The 20,242-nt window shown below is 35.1% G+C and overlaps 1 protein-coding gene and 1 long non-coding RNA gene across 2 annotated transcripts in view; one reads left to right on the forward strand and one right to left on the reverse strand.

Annotated features, from left to right (window-relative positions):
• The window catches only part of ARID2 (AT-rich interaction domain 2), a 195,279-nt gene that overhangs the window by 95,416 nt on the left and 79,621 nt on the right, over positions 1-20,242 (forward strand). Inside the window, exons 5-6 of the mRNA XM_032248384.1 lie at positions 6,913-7,131; positions 10,652-10,719. Of these exons, the coding sequence (XP_032104275.1) occupies positions 6,913-7,131; positions 10,652-10,719 (287 nt within the window). The remainder of the gene's footprint in view (positions 1-6,912; positions 7,132-10,651; positions 10,720-20,242) is intronic.
• LOC116530331 lies at positions 624-16,941 on the reverse strand. The gene is made up of 3 exons (XR_004259946.1): positions 16,930-16,941; positions 13,111-13,119; positions 624-811 (listed from the first exon to the last, which is right to left on the reverse strand). It is a non-coding gene; the product is annotated as an uncharacterized LOC116530331 (long non-coding RNA).

Consider the following 20,242-nt stretch of genomic DNA (forward strand, 5'->3'; position numbering starts at 1 on the left):
ACCAGTGTATTTTGTATGGAGAACTGTTGTGCCCAGGTGCTGCAAAGCAGCCACACGGGCCAAAACAGCCGCGCTGGTGACCCTTGGGGCTCCTCCGCTTCTGAATCTCCTGGTCTGTGGGCAATAAAAATCTGTCTGGAAATGCAGCGTTCATTCACCCTCTGCGCTTTCACTGGGAGCTGCAATCCTGAGCTGTTCCTAAACGGCTATCTTGGATTCGGATGATTTTTTTTTTTTTAAACTTGTCATTTTTGTAGTAGTTATAGAGGAATCCACAGCTTGAAAAGAGCTGGACTCAAAATGGAAAACATCAACCTGAATATTGATAGTTCTTGAGTGGAGTAGACAGGGGTTCCAGTTTTAGTGGCTCTAGAGGTTAAGACCGTGATGACTAGGAAGAGAGGTCTAAGAGATGAAATGTGTTCTCTTTCTGGGTGCATGATGGAGGCTAGTTTTAAGAGCAAGAATTTTGTAGCGCAATGCACCCCTCCCATCTCTCCACCCGGGAGATTTAAGGGTTTATGTTTGAATTTCAAGGGTGCGGGAAGAAACGTAAGAGTCAGTCACTCCGGTGGAAATTTAAAGGGACTCCTTTCATTGGCCAGAGGAACTTGGGAAGGTGGGAATTTCTCCCAGGATAAATTCCCCTGCTCCTTCACCCACACTGGATTTCCAGCTCTCTGGAATTCCCTCCCAACATTGGTGGGAGCTCCCTTTCCTCTCTGGGATTTCCCCTCTGAAAACCCCTTCCACAATCTTCACGGAAGTCTTTCTCTTCTTCTCTTTTCTCTACCTAAATAAAATCACCTTTCTGCAACACTTCTTGGGTGGATATTTACTTTTACGAGCGTACAGCACACCTGCAGTGGTCCCATCACTTATTTTATTTATTTATTTTTTTGAGACAGAGTCTTGCTCTGTCGCCAGGCTCCAGGCTGGAGTGCAGTGGCAAGATCTCAGCTCATTGCAACCTCCGCTTCCCAGGTTCAAGCAGTTCTCCTGCCTCAGCCTCCCGAGTAGCAGGGCCACCATGCCCAGCTAATTTTTGTATTTTTAGTAGAGACGGGGTTTTACCATGTTAGCCAGGATGGTCTTGATCTCTAGAGCTCATGATCCACCCGCCTTGGCCTCCAAAAGTGCTGAGATTACAGGCGTGAGCCACCGTGACCGGCCCCATCGCTTATTCTTTAAGAGATTGGAGACCAAGAACCCACACCATTCTCTCTGGGGAGCTGTGTCTCACCAGCACCCAAGAAAAAACCCAACCGGTTACATAAGGAGATACACATCTTTGTTTTTTCCACTCATCAACATTTGACCTAAATAAAAAAGGAGATATTTCTTTTTCAAGGTATGTTCTTTATAAAAATAAAATTATTCTAAATATTTACTATTATTATTTACTGGTACTAGTTTTGTACTCTTAGAGGTTATACTTAGATTTATGTGGTCTCATTTGTGGAGTATCATTAGTATCATCAACTTTTTTTTTTTTCACATTATTTGTTTTCAAAGTTTCTTAAAAGTTGAATTTGACTTCATGTTTCTTCCCGAATCAGTGGTAACTGAAGAAATAATCTTCCCTTAGAATCTGTGATCTCCATTAGAATAGGCTTCATCTGATGCTTTTGTATAATTGAGGTAGGGGTGAAACAGGGAATACCAACTTAGCTTTATTTTTAATGAATTGCTTTTATTGCAAGAGCCAAGACTAAAGGAGAATATTGTAAGTCACCTTTAGAAATGCTTGCTAATAGTTTATGCTGATAAGATAAAATGGGGTGACTTGTTAGGTGATATACTCCTTGTTTCTAAAAAGAGCTAATGACCATTATCTAATTCAAGGATGTTATAAAAGATATTCCTACATTGAATGAGATGTTGTACTAATGACCTTTAAAGATGATTTTCAACTTACAACTCTGTGTGATTCCTGTATTACAGTAACAGCAGAGCTGTTCATCCTTGTAGCTTAAATAGAGTTTGGTGTCTGCTACTGTAGTTTCCAGACAAACACTTTTCTGTGTTTGGTCTTGTTTAAAATAGATTTTTTTCTGAATCTGTTTTTTTCCCCCTTTTCTAATTAAAATTGATCTGCGTTAAGAAAGATCATGCGAAATAGTTTTGGTATTTCGGAAGCCTGTAATGAAACTTACTGATAGAGCTACACAAATTACCGGAATGATGGAATTGCTTAACCTGTTGTTATAACAACCCTTTTCTGATATGCTATTATATGTCTGATTTGTTTTAAGAAAATCTGAGCAGTTATATGTAACATGTTTAACAAAGTCAGGATTGGAGATTCATGAAGAGGAAGAAACTGGGAACTGATGGGGAACATCAGATTACAGAATATCTACTTCAGACTGAAAAGGGGTAGTGTTTCAGGGCAGCATTTAAACTTTGTATTTTTCTAGAAAGAGCCATAGCAACATCATTGACAGTATTCTTAAAATTGACATGATTATCAATATATAAAGCGAATAAGTCATTAATGATTTTTATCATGTGTGATTAAGGAAAATAGAGTAAGCTCCATGTGTGTGTGCATGTGTGCATGCATGTGTTCTAAAATTAAAAAAAAAGCCACCAAAATGAAATTATTTAATGTTAGATTATTTAAAAAAATGTATTTAGAACTTTGAAAAGATTTATGTCTGTCTACCTCTTTGATCAAACAGCCTTATTCCCCTTGTAGCTTTGGATAAAAGTATTTATCCAGAGATACTTTTATTGTTGACATAAAGAAAAACTCTTCTAAAATATTTTGAATGGTAGTATAATAAATTTCAGTGTTGGCAGTGCTAGGATGTAGAACATCGTACACCGATAGAATGTGGGTCTGAATTTGCCTTTGAGGATATTGACTATTTTTGCCCAATGACTTTAAATTGCAAAAAAATAATTGTGGATTTTGCTTTCAGCTTTAGGATTCTTCAACATTGGCATCCGTACATGGTGGTTTTTTTTTTTGTCATTCATTTGCATAGTTTTTCATACTGTTTTTGACATTAAATACCTGATATATTGGTTTCCTTCCTTCTCTTTTTCTTTGTATTGATTGGATACAGTCATTTCTGCAAAATTATTGGGTGGATTATTATTTTTTTCTTATTATTTAATCCAACTTAATCATTTTAATAAAGGGAAGCCAAGTACCCTGTACATTTGCATTTTTGGTTTTGGGTTTCATACAGGAAGATACAAAATTTTGGGTTTCATGCAGGAAGATATAAAAATTTTTTATTAGCTGTATTTGAATAAAGATTTTCTTTAAGTGTTACATATGCTAACAGACTTTAGAGTACAACAATCACTGCCAATGTTGATGGACAGAATATATTGTAGAATTTCTACAGTGTATATAAACAGCAGTCCAGAACAAATCTCCCTTTCTTCTAAATTGAAAACAGAGAAGTGACTGCCCGATTAAATTTGTCAGTAGTGACCCAGTATATAATCTTTGAATCAAGAATGTTGAAAATATGGCCGGGTGCAGTGACTCACGCCTGTAATCCCAACACTTTGAGAGACTGAGGCATGGTGGATCACCTGAGGTCAAGTGTTCAAGAACAGCCTGGCCAAATGGTGGAACTCTGTCTCTATTAAAAATACAAAAATTAGCTGGGTGTGGTGTTGCACACCTGTAATCCCAGCTCTCAGGAGGCTGAGGCAGAGAATTGCCTGAACTCAGGAGGCAGAGGTTGTAGTGAGCCAAAATCACACCATAGCACTCCAGTAGTCTGGGCAACAGAGCAAAACTCTGTCTCAAAATAAAAATAAATTTTCAGTCTCATTCCAGATACAAAATTATAGCTACTCAACCATATCTCCTTGAGGGAATGAAAGGAGAATCTTAAAATTTTGTAAGCATTTTCTCCTACATAATTATCTTAGGAATCTTTACCAAGCCTTATATAATTATATTTCATAATAGTTATGTTTATTTATCTTATTCTAATTGAAGATGTTTTTAACAAAGACATTCAGATAATGATGTATTGAATGGAGTATCTGTCATTTACAGTAGGAAGTAGAACAATTCTAAGATGATATTGAAAGCATATAAACTTCAGGACTGTGACAGATAAAGAATATGAATTCCACATTTTTTTCTGTTCAGGTTTACCTGAAAGCTATGTGGAATCTAAAAACTTAAATTAATTATTGCTAAAACTTGGTTTAATCATCATTAATTCCAGTTTGTAGTACAGAATATAAAAATTGCTCCTATATTCATAGAAGTTTCATTACTTTTTCTTCAGATATTTATTTTATGTTATTTTGAGAAATTTTATTTATAAGGATTATCAAAAATGAACAATCTATTCTCATTGTACAGCTTTAAATATTGTAAAGAATCTGTGTCATAGCCATTCATAACTGTGTTGTGGAATTTCTTCATTATGTTGGAGACACTTCTAGAATAGTTTAGAATTGAAGAGCTGTGTCTCTTCAACTGTCTGCATTTGGAAATTAAATTCTGTACTTAACATAATTTTCTTCTGCGGTATGTTGTGACAGTAGATTTCTACTTGCATCCTATTTAAAGAGCCTATGTTTTTGTTTGTTGATTTGAGACAGAATCTTGTACTGTCGCCTAGGCTATAGTGCAGGGGCACAATATCGGCTCACTGCAGTCTCTGCCTTCTGGGTTCAAGCAATTCTCCTGCCTCAGCCTACCGAGTAGCTGGGACTACAGATGTGCACCACCATGCCCAGCTAATTTTTTTGTATTTTTAGTAGAGACAGGGTTTCAACATGTTGGCCAGGATGGTCTCGATTTCCTGAACTTGTGATCCGCCTGCCTCGGCCTCCCAAAGTGCTGGGATTACGGGCATAAGCCACTGTACCCAGCCCGTGTTTTTTTTTTTTTTTTTTTTTTTTAATCTTTTAAAAATATTCAGATATTTCTGAAATAATCTTTTGGTACTGTTGTTAAGAGACAGGTCTTACTTGGTCATCCAGGCCGGAGTACAGTGGCTTAACCATAGCTCACTGGAACCTTGACCTCCTGGGTTCAAGCAGTCCACCTAGCTCAGCCTCCCAAGCAGCTAGGATTATAACACACACCACCACAACTAGCTAATTGTTAAATTTTTGGTAGAAACAGCATCTCATTATATTGCCCAGGTTGATATTGAACTCCTGGCCTCATGTGTTCCTTCTGCCTCAGCTTCTCAAAGTGTTGGGATTAGAGGCATGAGTCACTATGCCCAGCCTGAAATATTCTTAAATGTTTAAATTTTAGTTTTTTGCCTTTTTCCTTAACCTGTTACAGCTTTATTTGAAAAATGTACTTGTAATATTTATCTCAGGACATAATTGCCAATGTCTAAACTGCCCCAGTTAGGATTCAGTATTTCTAAAAATGCAGCAGTTTTTGTATGTGTGAATTATGATTATACAGTATCTTAGTGTTCTGTAAGCCCATTTTGTCCCATCTTCAAAGTTTTGTAAAAGTTTTAATTCTCCTGTGGAAAATCTTAGTTGCTTTGGTTTAGGCACAGATTTCTTAGGACACAAAAATATGAACCATAAAAGTAAATATTTATAACTCAGACTTCATCAAAATTAAAATATTTGCTTAAAGACACTTAAAGAAAATGAAAAGACAAGCTACTAACAGGGAGAAAATATGTGCAAAGCAAATATGAAACAAAGGACTCATTTAGAGTATTTAGAACTAACGATATTAAGTACTGGCCAGGAGGGAGAGCAGTAGGAACTCTGTATATTGCTGATGGAAATGCAAGCTGTTACAGCCACTTTGGAAAACAGTTTCACAGTTTCTTACAAGGTTAAGGATACATTTATGTGTGACCCACACTTCTAGGTATCTATACAAGAGAAGTGAGTAAAATATGTCTCCACAAAAATTCTACCTGTATTTATAGGGAGATTTATTAGTACTCACCAAAAATTGGAAATAGTCTACATGTCCCTCAACTAGGGAATGGATAAACAAACTGCATTTAAAAAGGTATGGACTACTGATGCACACATCAACATAGATATGAATCTCAAGAGCATTTTGCCAAATAAACGAAACTAAACAACAAAAGGCTATACTGTGTGATTCCATTTATTTGGCATTTTGAAATAAAATGATAGGAAAGGAAATTTGATTTGTAGTACCTAGTGGTAGGGGATGGAATTGACTACAAAGGAGTGTGAGAAACTTTTTGTAGTGATAGAAATGCTCTATATCTTGACTGTGATGATTAAAACTATATATTTGTCAAAACTTAGAATTCTAGAACTAAAATTAGCATGGCTTTTACTGTGTTATGATATTGCAGTAATTTGGAACATGTCCTTTGAAATGTAGTAGTAAAAAGTGTAGGTTTGTCTGGGCACAGGGCTCATGCATGTAATGCAGCACTTTGGGAGGCTACAGCAGGAGGATTACATAAACTCAGTAGATGGAGACCCGTTGGGCAATGTAGGGAGACCTGTCTCTACCAAAAATAAAATTGGCTGGACATAGTGGTACCTTCCTGTAGTCCTAGCTACTCAGGAGGCTGAGGGGGGAGGATCACTTGCGCCTGGGAGATTGAGGCTGCAGTGAGGTATAATTGCAACATTGTACTCTATGCTGGGCAACAGAGTAAGACACTGTCTCAAAAAATAAAAAAAGTGAAGATAGGTCAATTAAAATACTGATTCAAAAATATTTTGGCAATGATGGCCAAATGGTATGTACATTTTGATATTTTAATACCTTTTCAAGAATGTAATTTTAATGATTAGTAAACCTAAGAAGTTTAGAAAGTTGAACTTTTGAACCTCTAATCCGTATATATTATGTATATATATATATTTAAATCTGTGTTCTGTATTGAAGGGATATTCACCATAGAAGTATCTGATCTTTGAATACTTAAGGTGTTTTTTTTTCTTTGTTAGATTATCTGCGTCAAAGTTATGGGCTGTCTATGGACTTTAATTCGCCAAATGATTATAATAAATTGGTGCTTTCACTGTTATCTGGACTCCCAAATGAAGTGGATTTTGCTATTAATGTATGCACTCTGCTATCAAATGAAAGCAAGCACGTCATGCAACTTGAAAAAGATCCTAAAATCATCACTTTACTACTTGCTAATGCCGGGGTGTTTGACGACAGTAAGTTTTAAGCTGAATGTATTATATAATTATTCTGTAAAAGTTTTTTTAAAAGGTTTTTTAAGGAGAAAGTACTTTTTGTCAATACTTATTTTCTCTTTTGATATTAAATGCATTATTTAAAATAATGAATGTTTGGGTTTTTTTAGCCTTAAATATTTGAATAGTAATTTTGTCTCAATGTTTTTGAAGTAAAAGCCCTGGTTTTTAAATTGGAGTAATATATAGGTTTCCTGAGTTGAGAAGAGCTTGCTACAAGATTCTGACAAAGAAAACTAGGATCTATAAGAAGTTGTTTTTTGAAGTCTTTTTCTGCTAATGCGTGGCTATAATTTTTAACTAAAACATTTGAGGTCAATGCATTTGAAAATTTGCCTGCTAAATAATCAAAGTAAGGTTTATCAAAGGCTTCTTATCATTTTTATTTGTAGGGTTTATTAGTTGTGGGTTTTGATAAATCAAATACTTCATCTCTTCTGAAATTATTTCTTATTAAGGCTAGATTACCACATAGATCAGATTAGTCAGTTTTCTCTTGCAGTTTATAGAGATTTAGAAATAATATTTTGAAATCTTTCCCCTCCCAGTTTTTCTTGCGTAAAATATCTATGTTAGCTGAAGTTATTGATATAAAATTATTTCTTGCTTTCCGACTCCCCCACTCCAACGCTATTTTTTTTTTTTTTTTACCAGAAGTATATCCTATTAAAGTATATGCTATTGACATATGTTGAAAGTATTTTATCTTTTAGGAAATTATATATATAGCACAGTAAACAGAGTCTTTGAAAGAACTTGTTATAACATTTTATGACTTTTTGTTTTTATCTTTAAATAGTGAGATATTTGCAAAAGAATTTTTTTTTTGCAATTTGATTTGGGTCAAGTAGTGTTTTATTTGTGATTGTTTAAGTAGGATTCTTTGAAATATGACACATATTTTACATTGAAAATAATTTTGAAATTAAATAAAATAAAAATTAGTTTCTTAACTTGCCCAGAACTATTGTTTGTTACATGGGTGGAGATAGGGGAAGAAAGATGCTTTACCTCTCAGTTTCTGTCATAATTTTGAAGATATAACTTTGTTGGCTTTTCACCTCAGTTTTATATTCTTTGGTTTCTGTTATTTTATTTTGATCTTTCAAATATAACTTTCAGCATTTAATGTAGAACAGAGTTGAAAATTGCTTCACATTTTTAGAAACTTTAAATGAAGCCTTTGAAAAGAATGTATATTCTCAAACCAGAATAATTTTAAGTCATAACATTTAATAATTACATAGGATTACGTGTAAATAATTTGAGTATGTGATAGAAGTAATCTTACCAGTTTTGGTGCACTAAAACAAGACCTTCTTTAGACCCAATTTATCTTCATGAATTCTTCAGGCATTTTATTTGTTTGAAAGACTAAAAGTAATGTAAAACAGCGTTAATTTAGCAAGTGCCATTTGGGTATAGTGTCTATTATTTGAAGTCACAGAAAGTTTAGTTCCAGAGTACATAGAGACTTTATGAAGACCTTGTATTTAAAACAATAGTTTTACATGTAAAAATAATCCTGGTTGGAGTTTGAAGGTTATAAATATATTTTATTTGGTTAGACTTTGAGAGGCTTTGATTTGATTTTTAGGGCATGAGACTTTAATTGAGAGAGAAATGTAGATGCCACTTCCTTTAGAGAGTAGAATATTTACATATTTTGTGTGTTTGAACGAGTGTAATAAAAATTCTATGTGACAAGAAATTTTATTTTTCAATTTTATGATTCTGCCCAGTATTATTCTCCCAGGAACGTTGTTTGCTTGGTGTTGTTTTTGCTGGGGAGGGGCGTTTTGGGAGTTTTTTTTTTTTTTTTTTTTTTTTGCAAGAGTCTTGCTCTGTCCCCCAGGCTGGAATACAGTGGTGCCATATTGGCTCACTACAACCTCTGCCTCCCAGGTTCAAACGATTCTCATGCCTTAGCATCCCAGTTAGCCAGGACTACAGGCGAGCACCGCCACACCTGGCTAATTTTTGTATTTTTAGTAGAGACAGGTTTTCCTCAGGTTGACCAGGTCATTCTCAAACTCCTGGCCTCAAGTGATCTGCCCGCCTCAACCTCCCAGAATGCTGGGGGATTACAAGTGTGAGCCACCATGCCCAGCCTCCAGGGAAGTTTTTTATAAGCTTTCTTTTTAGAACAAAGAAAACCTTATCTGTCTTTAGTGGTATCTGGGCCTCATTTTGCTGGTTAAGCTGCTACTTATATGTAAGTCTGATATTTTATGAAATGTTTTTTGATGTCACTATAGTTAATTTGTTTATTCGGAACATTTACATCTGCTATTCATATTATTTCCTCACGACGCTAATGTCAGTAGTAAAATCATTAGTAAATATAATTTATGTTTAAAATGTTGCTGTTTCTCACCCTTTTAAATATTTTTTAAGATGAAAATTCTTATTCTAGCCAGAGCACTTTACAAACTTTATTTTATTCAGTTTTAACTAAATACTACATTCATACTTAAAGGATAATAAGACTGCCAAGATTCCATAAATTTCTTATGGGAGAAAACATACCTGCTTGTTATGCTTGTCATAACATGTCCAATAAGTACACATAAACTTTTGTTTTTAAAGATTAATGTTCATAACATCTAGTTTTTCTGTTAACAGTTGTCATTATGTAATTTTCTTTTTGTTTTCTAAAAGCAGTAGCTTTCATTATGGAATTAATGTGATAGTTCATAAAAGATTTACCTAATTTTTAAGGGGAAAAACATACTGTATCACAGCTTAGACATTTGAATCATACAGCACTATAGTCTGATCCCGTATTGACAATTAGAACTAGCAGCATAAAGGAGAAGAAATAATGCAGCATGTACCTATTTATATGCCTTAAGCTTTTTGGTGAGGCAGTAAGGGCCACATGTGGATTAGAGACAGAGTGTTATTAAGAAGAAGCTTACAAAAATTGATGGTTTGACTTTTCAAAAATCATAGTTGTTGATAAAACAACCTTATCAAGAAACACAAACATGATGTAGGCCCAAGAATTTTTCTTAAAGGAGATTTAAGAGAATTGTGGGAATTATTTCCTAGGAGTGCCTTGCTGTCTGTTTTTTGAAGTGTGAATTACACAAGTATTTCTGAAATTAGTATGAAGATTTTAAATGAAAATCTGAGAATCTAATGGCAATAACATCAGTTTGATTTAAAAAAAATTTTTATGTATCAATGAAAGCCAATGTGGAGTAACTCTGAAGTACGCAGCGCTTCTTTATTGTCTATATAACTATTATGAAAAGAGTCCTTATTGTTAATTTGTAGGAACACAAATTTTCTTTAAATCTAAAAAAATATATTTCAAAAGAAATTACCATGACTGTCTATCATTTACGGTAAGACAATTTGTAGTTAACAAGATATATTAAGATGTAGTTTTACTGTTTTTCTAAGCCTACCTATTATTAAATAATTCATTGAAAGAATTTATTGCATTATATTGAATGTATTTTTTTTTTTAAAGCTTTAGGATCCTTTTCCACTGTATTTGGAGAAGAATGGAAAGAGAAGACTGATAGAGACTTTGTTAAGGTAAATCATTTTAATTAAAATGTTGAATCATTGAGTTACATGTAGCTAAGCCAACAATAGATTAGTGGTTGTTTATCTTATATACATAAAATATACTTTTATCTTTACCTAATACAGATGCAACAGTTTTTACACAATACAATACAGTTTTTAAAGTTGTGATTGAGTTGAGTAAAAAATCTTTTGGAATACCCACGAACAGACATAAAATTCTCATTGATATCTGTGAGCAGTAGCTTATAACAATAGCAGTAAACAATTGAATGACCCTCTTCTCAACTGGGATTCTGAGAATGGGTTTCAGGAACTTTTTGTTTTTATGTGTGTTCTGAAACTCAGCAATTCAGAAAGGAATGAAGGGCCAGACCTGCCATCAAATTCTCAAAAAGAATAGGTCTAAAAGATTAGTAAGTGTCCACCTAGAAGCAAATTTCTGGGAATGTGTTTCTGAAACAAATGTAGTTGTGAATTTCAAGTGAGAAACTAGAAAAAGACTTGAACAAATTGTTTTCTCACTTAATTTGTCTAACCCTACTGTCTTTCAAGGAAAAATAGGATGCTGCTTTTATTTACTAAGGGTACATTTTATAGTGTTACTACTAATAGAGCATGCACATTAAACATTGTTTAAATACCTTTTCTTTAAAACTCATACGTAAGATTTAAATATGATTACTCTTCATTTTTGCTGCTACTTCCACTAAAATATGTAAATCTATCCACTTTGTTTATTAAAAGTAGCTCTCTCGGGCTGGGTGTGGTAGCTCACACCTGTAATCTCAGCACTTTAGGAGGCTGAGATGGGGAAATCGCTTGAAGCCAGGAGTTGAAGACAAGCCTGAGCAACAAAGCTAGACCCCATTCCTGCAAAATATATATATATTTTTTTTACTTCATTATACAAAATATTAAATAATTAGCTGGGTGTGGTTGTATGTGCCTGTAGTCCCAGCTACTAGGGAGACTGAGGTGGGAGGATTGCTCGAGCCTGGGAATTTGAGGCTGCAGTGAGCTATAATTGTGCCACTGCACTCTAGTCTGGGTGACAGAGCAAGATCCTATCTCTAAAATCGATAGATAAATCAATAAAAATAAATTAAGAAATAAAATTATACCATGGTGTTTTAGAGAGCTACTTAATTTTTTGTTTTCATTTATTTACTGGTGTTTGGTGAATCATTTAAATGTTAAAAATTAGTTGTCAAAATTTTGATATTGTTCAGACAAAATAGACTGAGTGACAAAAAGACAAAAAAGGTAATTACATGATGAAGAAGATCAATGCAGCAAGAGAATGGGTGTAACATCATATATACACTCAACACTAGAGCCCCCAGATATATAAAGCAAATATTAATAGAGCTAAAAAGAGATATACCCCAATACAATTATAGTTGGGGACTTACCCACTTTCAGCATTGGACAGATCATCGAGATAGAAAATCAGTAAAAAAAAAACAAAAAAAATCAGACTTAATCTGCACTATGGACCAACTTAACCTGAGATATTTATAGACTATTTTATCCAACAACTGCAGAGTACACATTCTTCTCATCAGCACATGGGACATTCTCTGGGATAGACCATATAGTAGTCCACAACATAATCTCAACAAATGTTTAAAAATTAAAATCATATCAAGTGTCTTCTTCTATCACAATGGAATAAAAGTAGAAATAAGAGGAACTATGGAAATTGGAAATATTAATACAAGAAAATTAACGTGCTCCTGAACGACCATTGGGGGGTCAATGAAGAAGTTAAGAAGGAAATTTAAAAATTTCATTAAACAGATGAAAATGGAAACATAACATCCCAAAACCTATTGGATACAGCAAAAACAGTCCTAAAAAGGAAGCTTATAGCAATAAATGGCTACCTCAAAAAAATAGAAAGATTTCAAATAAACAACATAATGATATACCTTAAGGAACTAGAAAAGCAAACCAAACCCAAAATTAACAGAAGAAAGAAATTGTAAATATCAGAGCAGAACTAATTGGAATGGAGACTAAAAAGACAAAGGATCAACAAAACAAAAAGTTGTTTTTTGATAACGTAAACAAAATTGATAAACCACTAGCTAGAATAGCCCAGAAAAAGAGAGAAGACTCAAAGTCAGAAACATTAAAGGAGACATTACAGCTGATAACCACCAAAATAAATATAAAGGATCATTAGAGACTATGATGAACTATTATGCTAATGAATTGGAAAACCTAGAAAAAAACGGATAAATACTTGGACACATACAGCCTATCAAGATTGAACCAGGAAGAAATAGAAAGCCTCAACTCAAAGAGTAACAAGATTGAATCAGTAATAAAAAGTCTCTCAACAAAGAAAATTCCATGATGGAATGACTTATGGCAGAATTCTTCCAAACTTACAAAAAAGAACTAATGCCAGTTCTTCCCAAATTATCACAAAATACCGAAGAGGAAAGAACTCTTCTTAACTCATTATTTGAGGCCAACACTACTCTGATACCAAAACCAGGCAAGGACACAACAGAAAAAGAAAACTACTCTAATGAACATAGATGCAGAAATTCTCAACAAAATGCTAGCAAACCAAATCCAACAACATACCAAAAAGACAGTACATCATCATTAAGCTGGATTTATCCCAGGGATGTAAGGATGATTCAACATAGGCAAACCAATAAATGTGAAACATTGAGAATGAAAGACAAAAATCAGTTGTAGATTTGTCATATATGGCTTTTATTGTTTTGAGGTTTGTTTCTTCTATGCCTAATTTCTTGAGAGTTTTTATGAAGAAGAAGTGCTAAATTTTATCAACTGCTTTTTTTTTGCATCTTTTGAGATAATCATCATACCAAATGGGGGAAAAGCTGAAAGCCTTTCCTTGATAAATTGAACTAAGACGAGGACACTCACTTTCACCATTCTTGTTCAACATTGTACTGGAAGTCCTAGTCAGAGCAATCAAGCAAGAGAAAAGAATAAAACTTGAGTAAAGTTGCAGGATACACTTCATAAAAGAAGACATACAAATGGCCAAAATTTATATGAAAAATTGTTCACTGTCACTAATCATCAGGAAAACATAAATGAGAACCCCAGGCCAAAATTTATATGAAAAATTGTTCACTGTCACTAATCATCAGGAAAACATAAATGAGAACCCCAATGAGATATCAGTATCATCTCTCCCCAATTAGAATGGCTGTTGTCCAAAAGGCAAAAAAATAACAAATGCTGGTAATAATGTGGTTAAAAGAGAACTCATAAGAGAGATCCAAGATGGCCAACTAGCAGCAGCTCAGGGTTGCAACTCCCAGTGAAGGCGCAGGGAGTGAGTGGACGCCAGACTTCCAAACGAATTTTTGTTGCCTACGGACCAGGAGATTCCCAGCGGAGGAGCCCCATGGGTCACCAGCGTGACTCTTTTGGCCGGCCCAGCTGTTTTGCCAGCGTCCTGGCACGGCGGTTCTCAGTATGGAGTATGCGGGACTGGGTGCCCTTTTAGTTGGCGTTTGGAGCTCCGGGAAGGCAGAGTCGCCCATTCAGCTGATTGAGAAGGGGACTGAAGCCAGAAGCCAGACCGGGAGATTCCCAGGCAGAAAAGTGCCACGAATCTAGTGGCCGGTGCTGTCGCCGCACGGGAAATTGCATAGATCCTGGGCGCCTTTTCAGCAGGTGACTGGGGCACTTGGGAGAGAATCGACCGTTGAATTAGGAAAAGAAAAAAAGGGGGCTCTGAGGCAGGGAGCCAGATGATTGGGCTCAGCTGGTCCCACCCCCACAGAAAAACAGCAATTGGAAACACTGATGGTTGAGAGTTTCACAGCTAACACAGCTGAACCCGGGAAGGTCCAGCTCTGTGGGAGAGGGGCGTCTGCCGAAGGAAAACAAAGAAACACAAAATAACATCACTGCCAACAAGCTGACGTCCACTCGGAGACCCAGTCTGAAAGTCAGCAATTACAAAGACGACAGGTGGATAAATCCACAAAGATAGGAAGAAACCAGTGCAAAAAGGCTGAAAACATCGGAAATCAGAATGCGTGTCCTCCTTCAGGGGATCACAGCTCCTCCTCAGCAAGGGAACAAGGCCTGATGGAGAATGAGTGTGATGAATTGTCAGAATCAGGCTTCAGAAGGTGGATAATAAGAAACTTCTGTGAGCTAAAAGAACATGTTCTAACCCAATGCAAAGAAACTAAGAACCTTGAAAAAAGGTTTGATGAAATGCTAACGAGAACAGACAATTTAGAGAGGAATATAAGTGAATTAATGGAGCTGAAAAACACAATACGAGAACTTCGCGAAGTATGCACAAGTTTTAACAGTCGAATTGATCAAGCAAAAGAAAGGATATCAGAGGTCAAAGACCAACTCAATGAAATAAAACAAGAAGACAAGATAGAGAAAAAAGGGTAAATAGGAAGGAACAAAGTCTCCAAGAAATATGGAACTATGGGAAAAGACCTAATCTACATTTGATAGGTGTACCTGAATGTGACGAAGAGAATGAATCCAAGCTGGAAAATATTCTTCAGGATATTATTCAGGAAAACTTTCCCAACCTAGGAAGGCAGGACAATATTCAACTCCAGGTAATACAGAGAACACCACAAAGATATTCGTCAAGAAGAGCAACCCCAAGGCACATAATTGTCAGATTCACCAGGGTTGAAATGAAGGAAAAAATGCTAAGGGCAGCTAGAGAGAAAGGTCAGGTTACCCACAAAGGGAAGCCTATCAGACTCACAGCAGATCTCTCCACAGAAACCCTAGAAGCCAGAAGAGAGTGGGGGCCAATATTCAACATCCTTAAAGAAAAGAACTTTCAACCCAGAATTTCATATCCAGCCAAACTAAGCTTCATAAGTGAAGGAAAAATAAAATCTTTTGTGAACAAGCAAGTACTCAGAGATTTCATTACCACTAGGCCTGCTTTACAAGAGCTTCTGAAAGAAGCACTACACATAGAAAGGAACAACCAGTATCAGCCATTACAAAAATATACCAAAAGGTAAAGAGCATCAACATAATGAAGAATCTACATCAATTAATGGGCAAAACAGCCAGCTATCACCAAATGGCAGTATTAAACTCACATATATTATTATTAATCCTAAATGTAAATGGACTAAATGCCCCAATCAAAAGACACAGACTGGCAAGTTGGATAAAAAGCCAAAACCTATCAGTTTGCTGCATCCAGACCCATCTCACGTGCAAGGATACACAAGGACTCAAAGGGATGGAAGAAGATTTACCAACCAAATGGAGACTGAAAAGAAAAAATAAATAAAAAGCAGGAGTTGCAATTCTCGCCTCTGATAACATAGACTTTAAAGCAACAAAGATCAAAAGAGGCAAAAAGGACATTACATAATGATAAAAGGATCAATGCAACAAGAAGAGCTAAAGATCCTAAATATATACACACCCAATACAGGAGCACCCAGATACATAAGGCAAGTTCTTAATGACTTATAAAGAGACTTAGACTCCCACACAATAATAGTGGAAGACTTTAACATCACATTGTCAATATTAGACAGATCAGTGAGACAGAAAATTAACAAGGATATCTAGGACTTGAACTCAGACCCGGAACAAGTAAACTTAATAAACATTCGTAGAACTCTCCACCCCAAATCCACAAAACATACATTCTTCTCAGTACCACATCACACCTACTCTAAAAGTGACTACATAATTGGAAGTAAATCACTCCTCAGTAATTGCATAGCATTAAATAAAATATTCGTTGGCTGCTTGTTTGTTAATTTTCTTCCCTTATTCCTTCCTGTCTCCATTGTTAAGCACAATTATTGGAATAAAAGAGGTTTTTAATACCCATTTTTAGACTGCATTCTAGCCTGGACAATAAAGCAAGACTCTCGTTCTCTCTCCCTCTTTCTCTTCCTTTCTTTCTCTTTCATTCTTTTTTTTTCTTTCTCTCTTTCTTTTTTCTTTTTTTCTCTCCTTTTTCCCAAGAAAAGAGAAAAAAAAAAAAAAGAAAAGAACTCATACACTGTTGGTGGAAATGTAATTAGTATAGCCATTATGGAAAACAGTATCCCACTACTTGATATTTATCCAAAGGAGAAGAAATAGTATAGCAAAGGGATACCTGTGTCCCCAATGGATTGCAACATTATTCACAATACCCAAGATAAGAAATTGATTGAAGTATCCAGTAGCAGATGAATGAATAAAGTTGTATACAATGAAATACTATTCGGCCCTAAAACGAAATTGTGCTATTTGTAGCAACATGGATGGAACTGGAGGTCATTATGTTAAATGAAATAACCCAGGCACAGAATGATAAATATTTCATGTTCTCACTCATATGTGGGAGCTGAACTTGTTGATATTGTGGAGGTGGAGTAGAGTGGTGGTTGCTAGAGGCTAGGGAGGGTGAGAAGGTGATATACAAAGAGAAATTGGCTAATGGGTTCATATACCTAGTTAGAAAGAATAAATAATAAATTATAGTGTTTTATAGGACAGTAGCATGACTATAGTTATCAATAGTTTATATTTCAAAATAGAAGATTTGAAATGTTCCCAGCACAAAGAAATGATAAGTATATGAGGTGATGGATATTTCAAATACCATTATTTGATTATTACACATTGTGTGCATGTATTAAAATATCATATGTACCCCATAAGTACATACAGTTGTTATGTGTTTATAAAATTTGTTATTTAGCTGTCTTGCAGATAAAAGACAGTCATTTTAGGAAATAGTAACTGTTAGGTAGTATTAAGATTTTTCTAGTAGCATTTTACCTTTTCTTTATTGCTAGATTTTAGGTTTATTTAACAACAACTGCTAATAATAAGCTTCAACTAATCAAAAGCTTTATTCTTTAGCAGTCTATTTTAAGTATTATAAATTGTCTTAATACATTGAGACTTATTTGACAATTTTGGAGGCTAAGTAAGAGGACTGGTTGAGGCCAAGAGTTCAAGACCAGCCTGGGCAACATAATGAGACCCCCATCTCTACAAATAAAAAAAAAAGATGGAAGAATATATATTCTGTTTATTTGGGGTCGAGAGTTCTGTAAATGTGTATTAGGTCTGTTTGGTCCAGTTCAAGTCCTAGATTTCCTAGTTAATTTTCTGTCTTGTTTATCTGTCTAATATTGACAGTGGGGTGTTAAAGCCTCTCATTATTATTGTGTGGGACTCTAAGTCTCTTTGTAGTCTTTAAGAACTTGCTTTATGTATCTGGGTGCTCCTGTATTGGGTGCATATATATTTAGCATAGTTAGCTCTTCTTGTTGCATTAATAACTTTACCATTATGTAATACCCTTCTTTGTCTCTTTTGATGTTTGTTGGTTTAAAATCTGTTTTTTTCAGAGACTAGAATTACAGCCCCTGCTTTTCTTTGCTCTCCATTTGCTTGGTAAATCATCCTCCATCCCTTTATTTTGAGCCTGTGTCTTTGCACGTGAGATGGGCCTTCTGAATACAGCACACAGATGGGTCTTGACTCTTTATCCAATTTGCCAATCTATGTCTTTTGATTGGGGCATTTAACTCATTTACATTTCAGGTTAGCATTCTTACGTGTGAATTTGATCCTGCCATTATGATGCTAGCTGGTTGTTGTGCCAGTTGATGCACTTTCTTCATAGCTGAATATATGCTTACCTAATAACCTGGCAATTAACACTCCTCAGTCAATTACCCAACAAAAATACATACATATATTTACCAGAATACATGTATAAAACCCTTCACAGCAAAATTATTTGTGTCCAACCTGGAAATAACTAAATCCTTATTGCTTTTTACAGTAGAATGGACAAATTGTTTCATATTTATGCAATGTAACATTATACAACAATAGAAATGAATGAAGTACAAATACTTGCAAAGATATGCATGAAACTTCCACAAACATAATGTTGAACAAAAGAAAAAAGAAGTAGAATAAGGAAGAAAGGTTAACAGATGAGGGAGTGAATGAAAAGTGACTGAAAGCGGGAATGAACAGGCATACTTCAGAGGTGCTGATAATGTTCTAATTCTTCATCTGGGTAATCATTACATTGGTGTATTCACTTCACAAACACATCTTGAGGTGTATACTTATGTATGTGTTATAGATATACATTAAGTATGTGTTATAATTTAAAAAGTACTTATAGGAGTTCAAAAAAGATAATATATTAAATTCAAAAGCCAATGCATCCTGAAGCTTAGTTTTAATACATATAATAATATAATTAGCCTATCTTTTTGTCATTAATTAAAATTTTCTGTTAACTGCATAGTCATACCTAAAACAGGCACAGTTGTCTGCTACTACTTTTGCTTTTTCTAACCATGGTCCTGCACATAAGCATACTTTCTGCACCCCAAACTAAATTTGTTCTTACCCTCAGAACATTTGCATTTGCATTTGCCATTCCCTCTGCCAGAAAGACTCTTTCTCTGCAATACTGGTCACCTAATATCATTCAAACCTAGTAAAAATCATCAGATATTACCTCCTGAGGTAAGCCTTTCTGGTCATATTATCTAATGTTACCATACACTCACACATCTTGTAACTCTATCACGTTGTCCTGCTTTATTTTCTTCACAATACTTGCAAAAGCCTCAAATCACATCGTTTACTTTGTCTGTTTTCCTGCAATAGAATGGAAATTTGCTGAGGGTGGGGACCTTGTTGTCCCAGTGTCTGAAAGTATTGGCACATAGAAAATACTCAGTAAATGTATTTTAAATAAATGAATTAATGTATAAAATATCTTAACCAAATAAACAAGTTCAAATATTTTTTCTCTGAAACAAAGTGATTTAAAGCTATTAATCAGATAATTTTTATCAGATATTATAAGATAAATGTTATAAACATTTTACTAATTGTACAGTACTTTATGTAGCAATAGGCCTAGCTATTTTGAGCTACAAACTTCATTTATCATAACAATATGAAAAGTGTAACTTTGGCGAGGCACAATCGCTCATGCCTATAATCCCAGCACGTTGAGAGGTAGAGGCAGAGGTGGGTGGATCATGAGGTCAGAAGTTTAAGACCAGCCTGACCAACATAGAGAAACCCTGTTTCTACTAAAAATACAAAAATTAGCTGGGTGTGGTGACGCATGCCTGTAATCCCAGCTACTTGGGAGGCTCAGGCAGGAAAATCGCTTGAACCCGAGAAGGGGAGGTTGCAGTGAGCCAAGATCGTGCCATTGCACTCCAGCCTGGGCAACAAGAGCAAAACTCCGTCTCAAAAAAAAAAAAAAAGAAAGAAAAAGAAAAAGAAAATTAACTTTGCCATAAAATTCAGTTAAGTTGGTATATACTGTATACTTTTTGTGAATGATTTAGTATACTGTGACTCAGAAATTTGTCTTGGAGTTAACCTATTCCAAACAATACAAAAAGAGGGAATCCTCCCTAACTCATTTTATGAGACCAACATTATCCTGACACCAAAACCTGGCAAAGACACAACTAAAAAAGAAAATTTCAGGCCAATATGCATGATGAACATTGATGCGAAA

Source organism: Sapajus apella, unplaced genomic scaffold, assembly GCF_009761245.1.
Source record: "Sapajus apella isolate SASKATOON/1434 unplaced genomic scaffold, GSC_monkey_1.0 scaffold66, whole genome shotgun sequence".
In the NCBI taxonomy this organism is placed as follows: domain Eukaryota; kingdom Metazoa; phylum Chordata; class Mammalia; order Primates; family Cebidae; genus Sapajus; species Sapajus apella.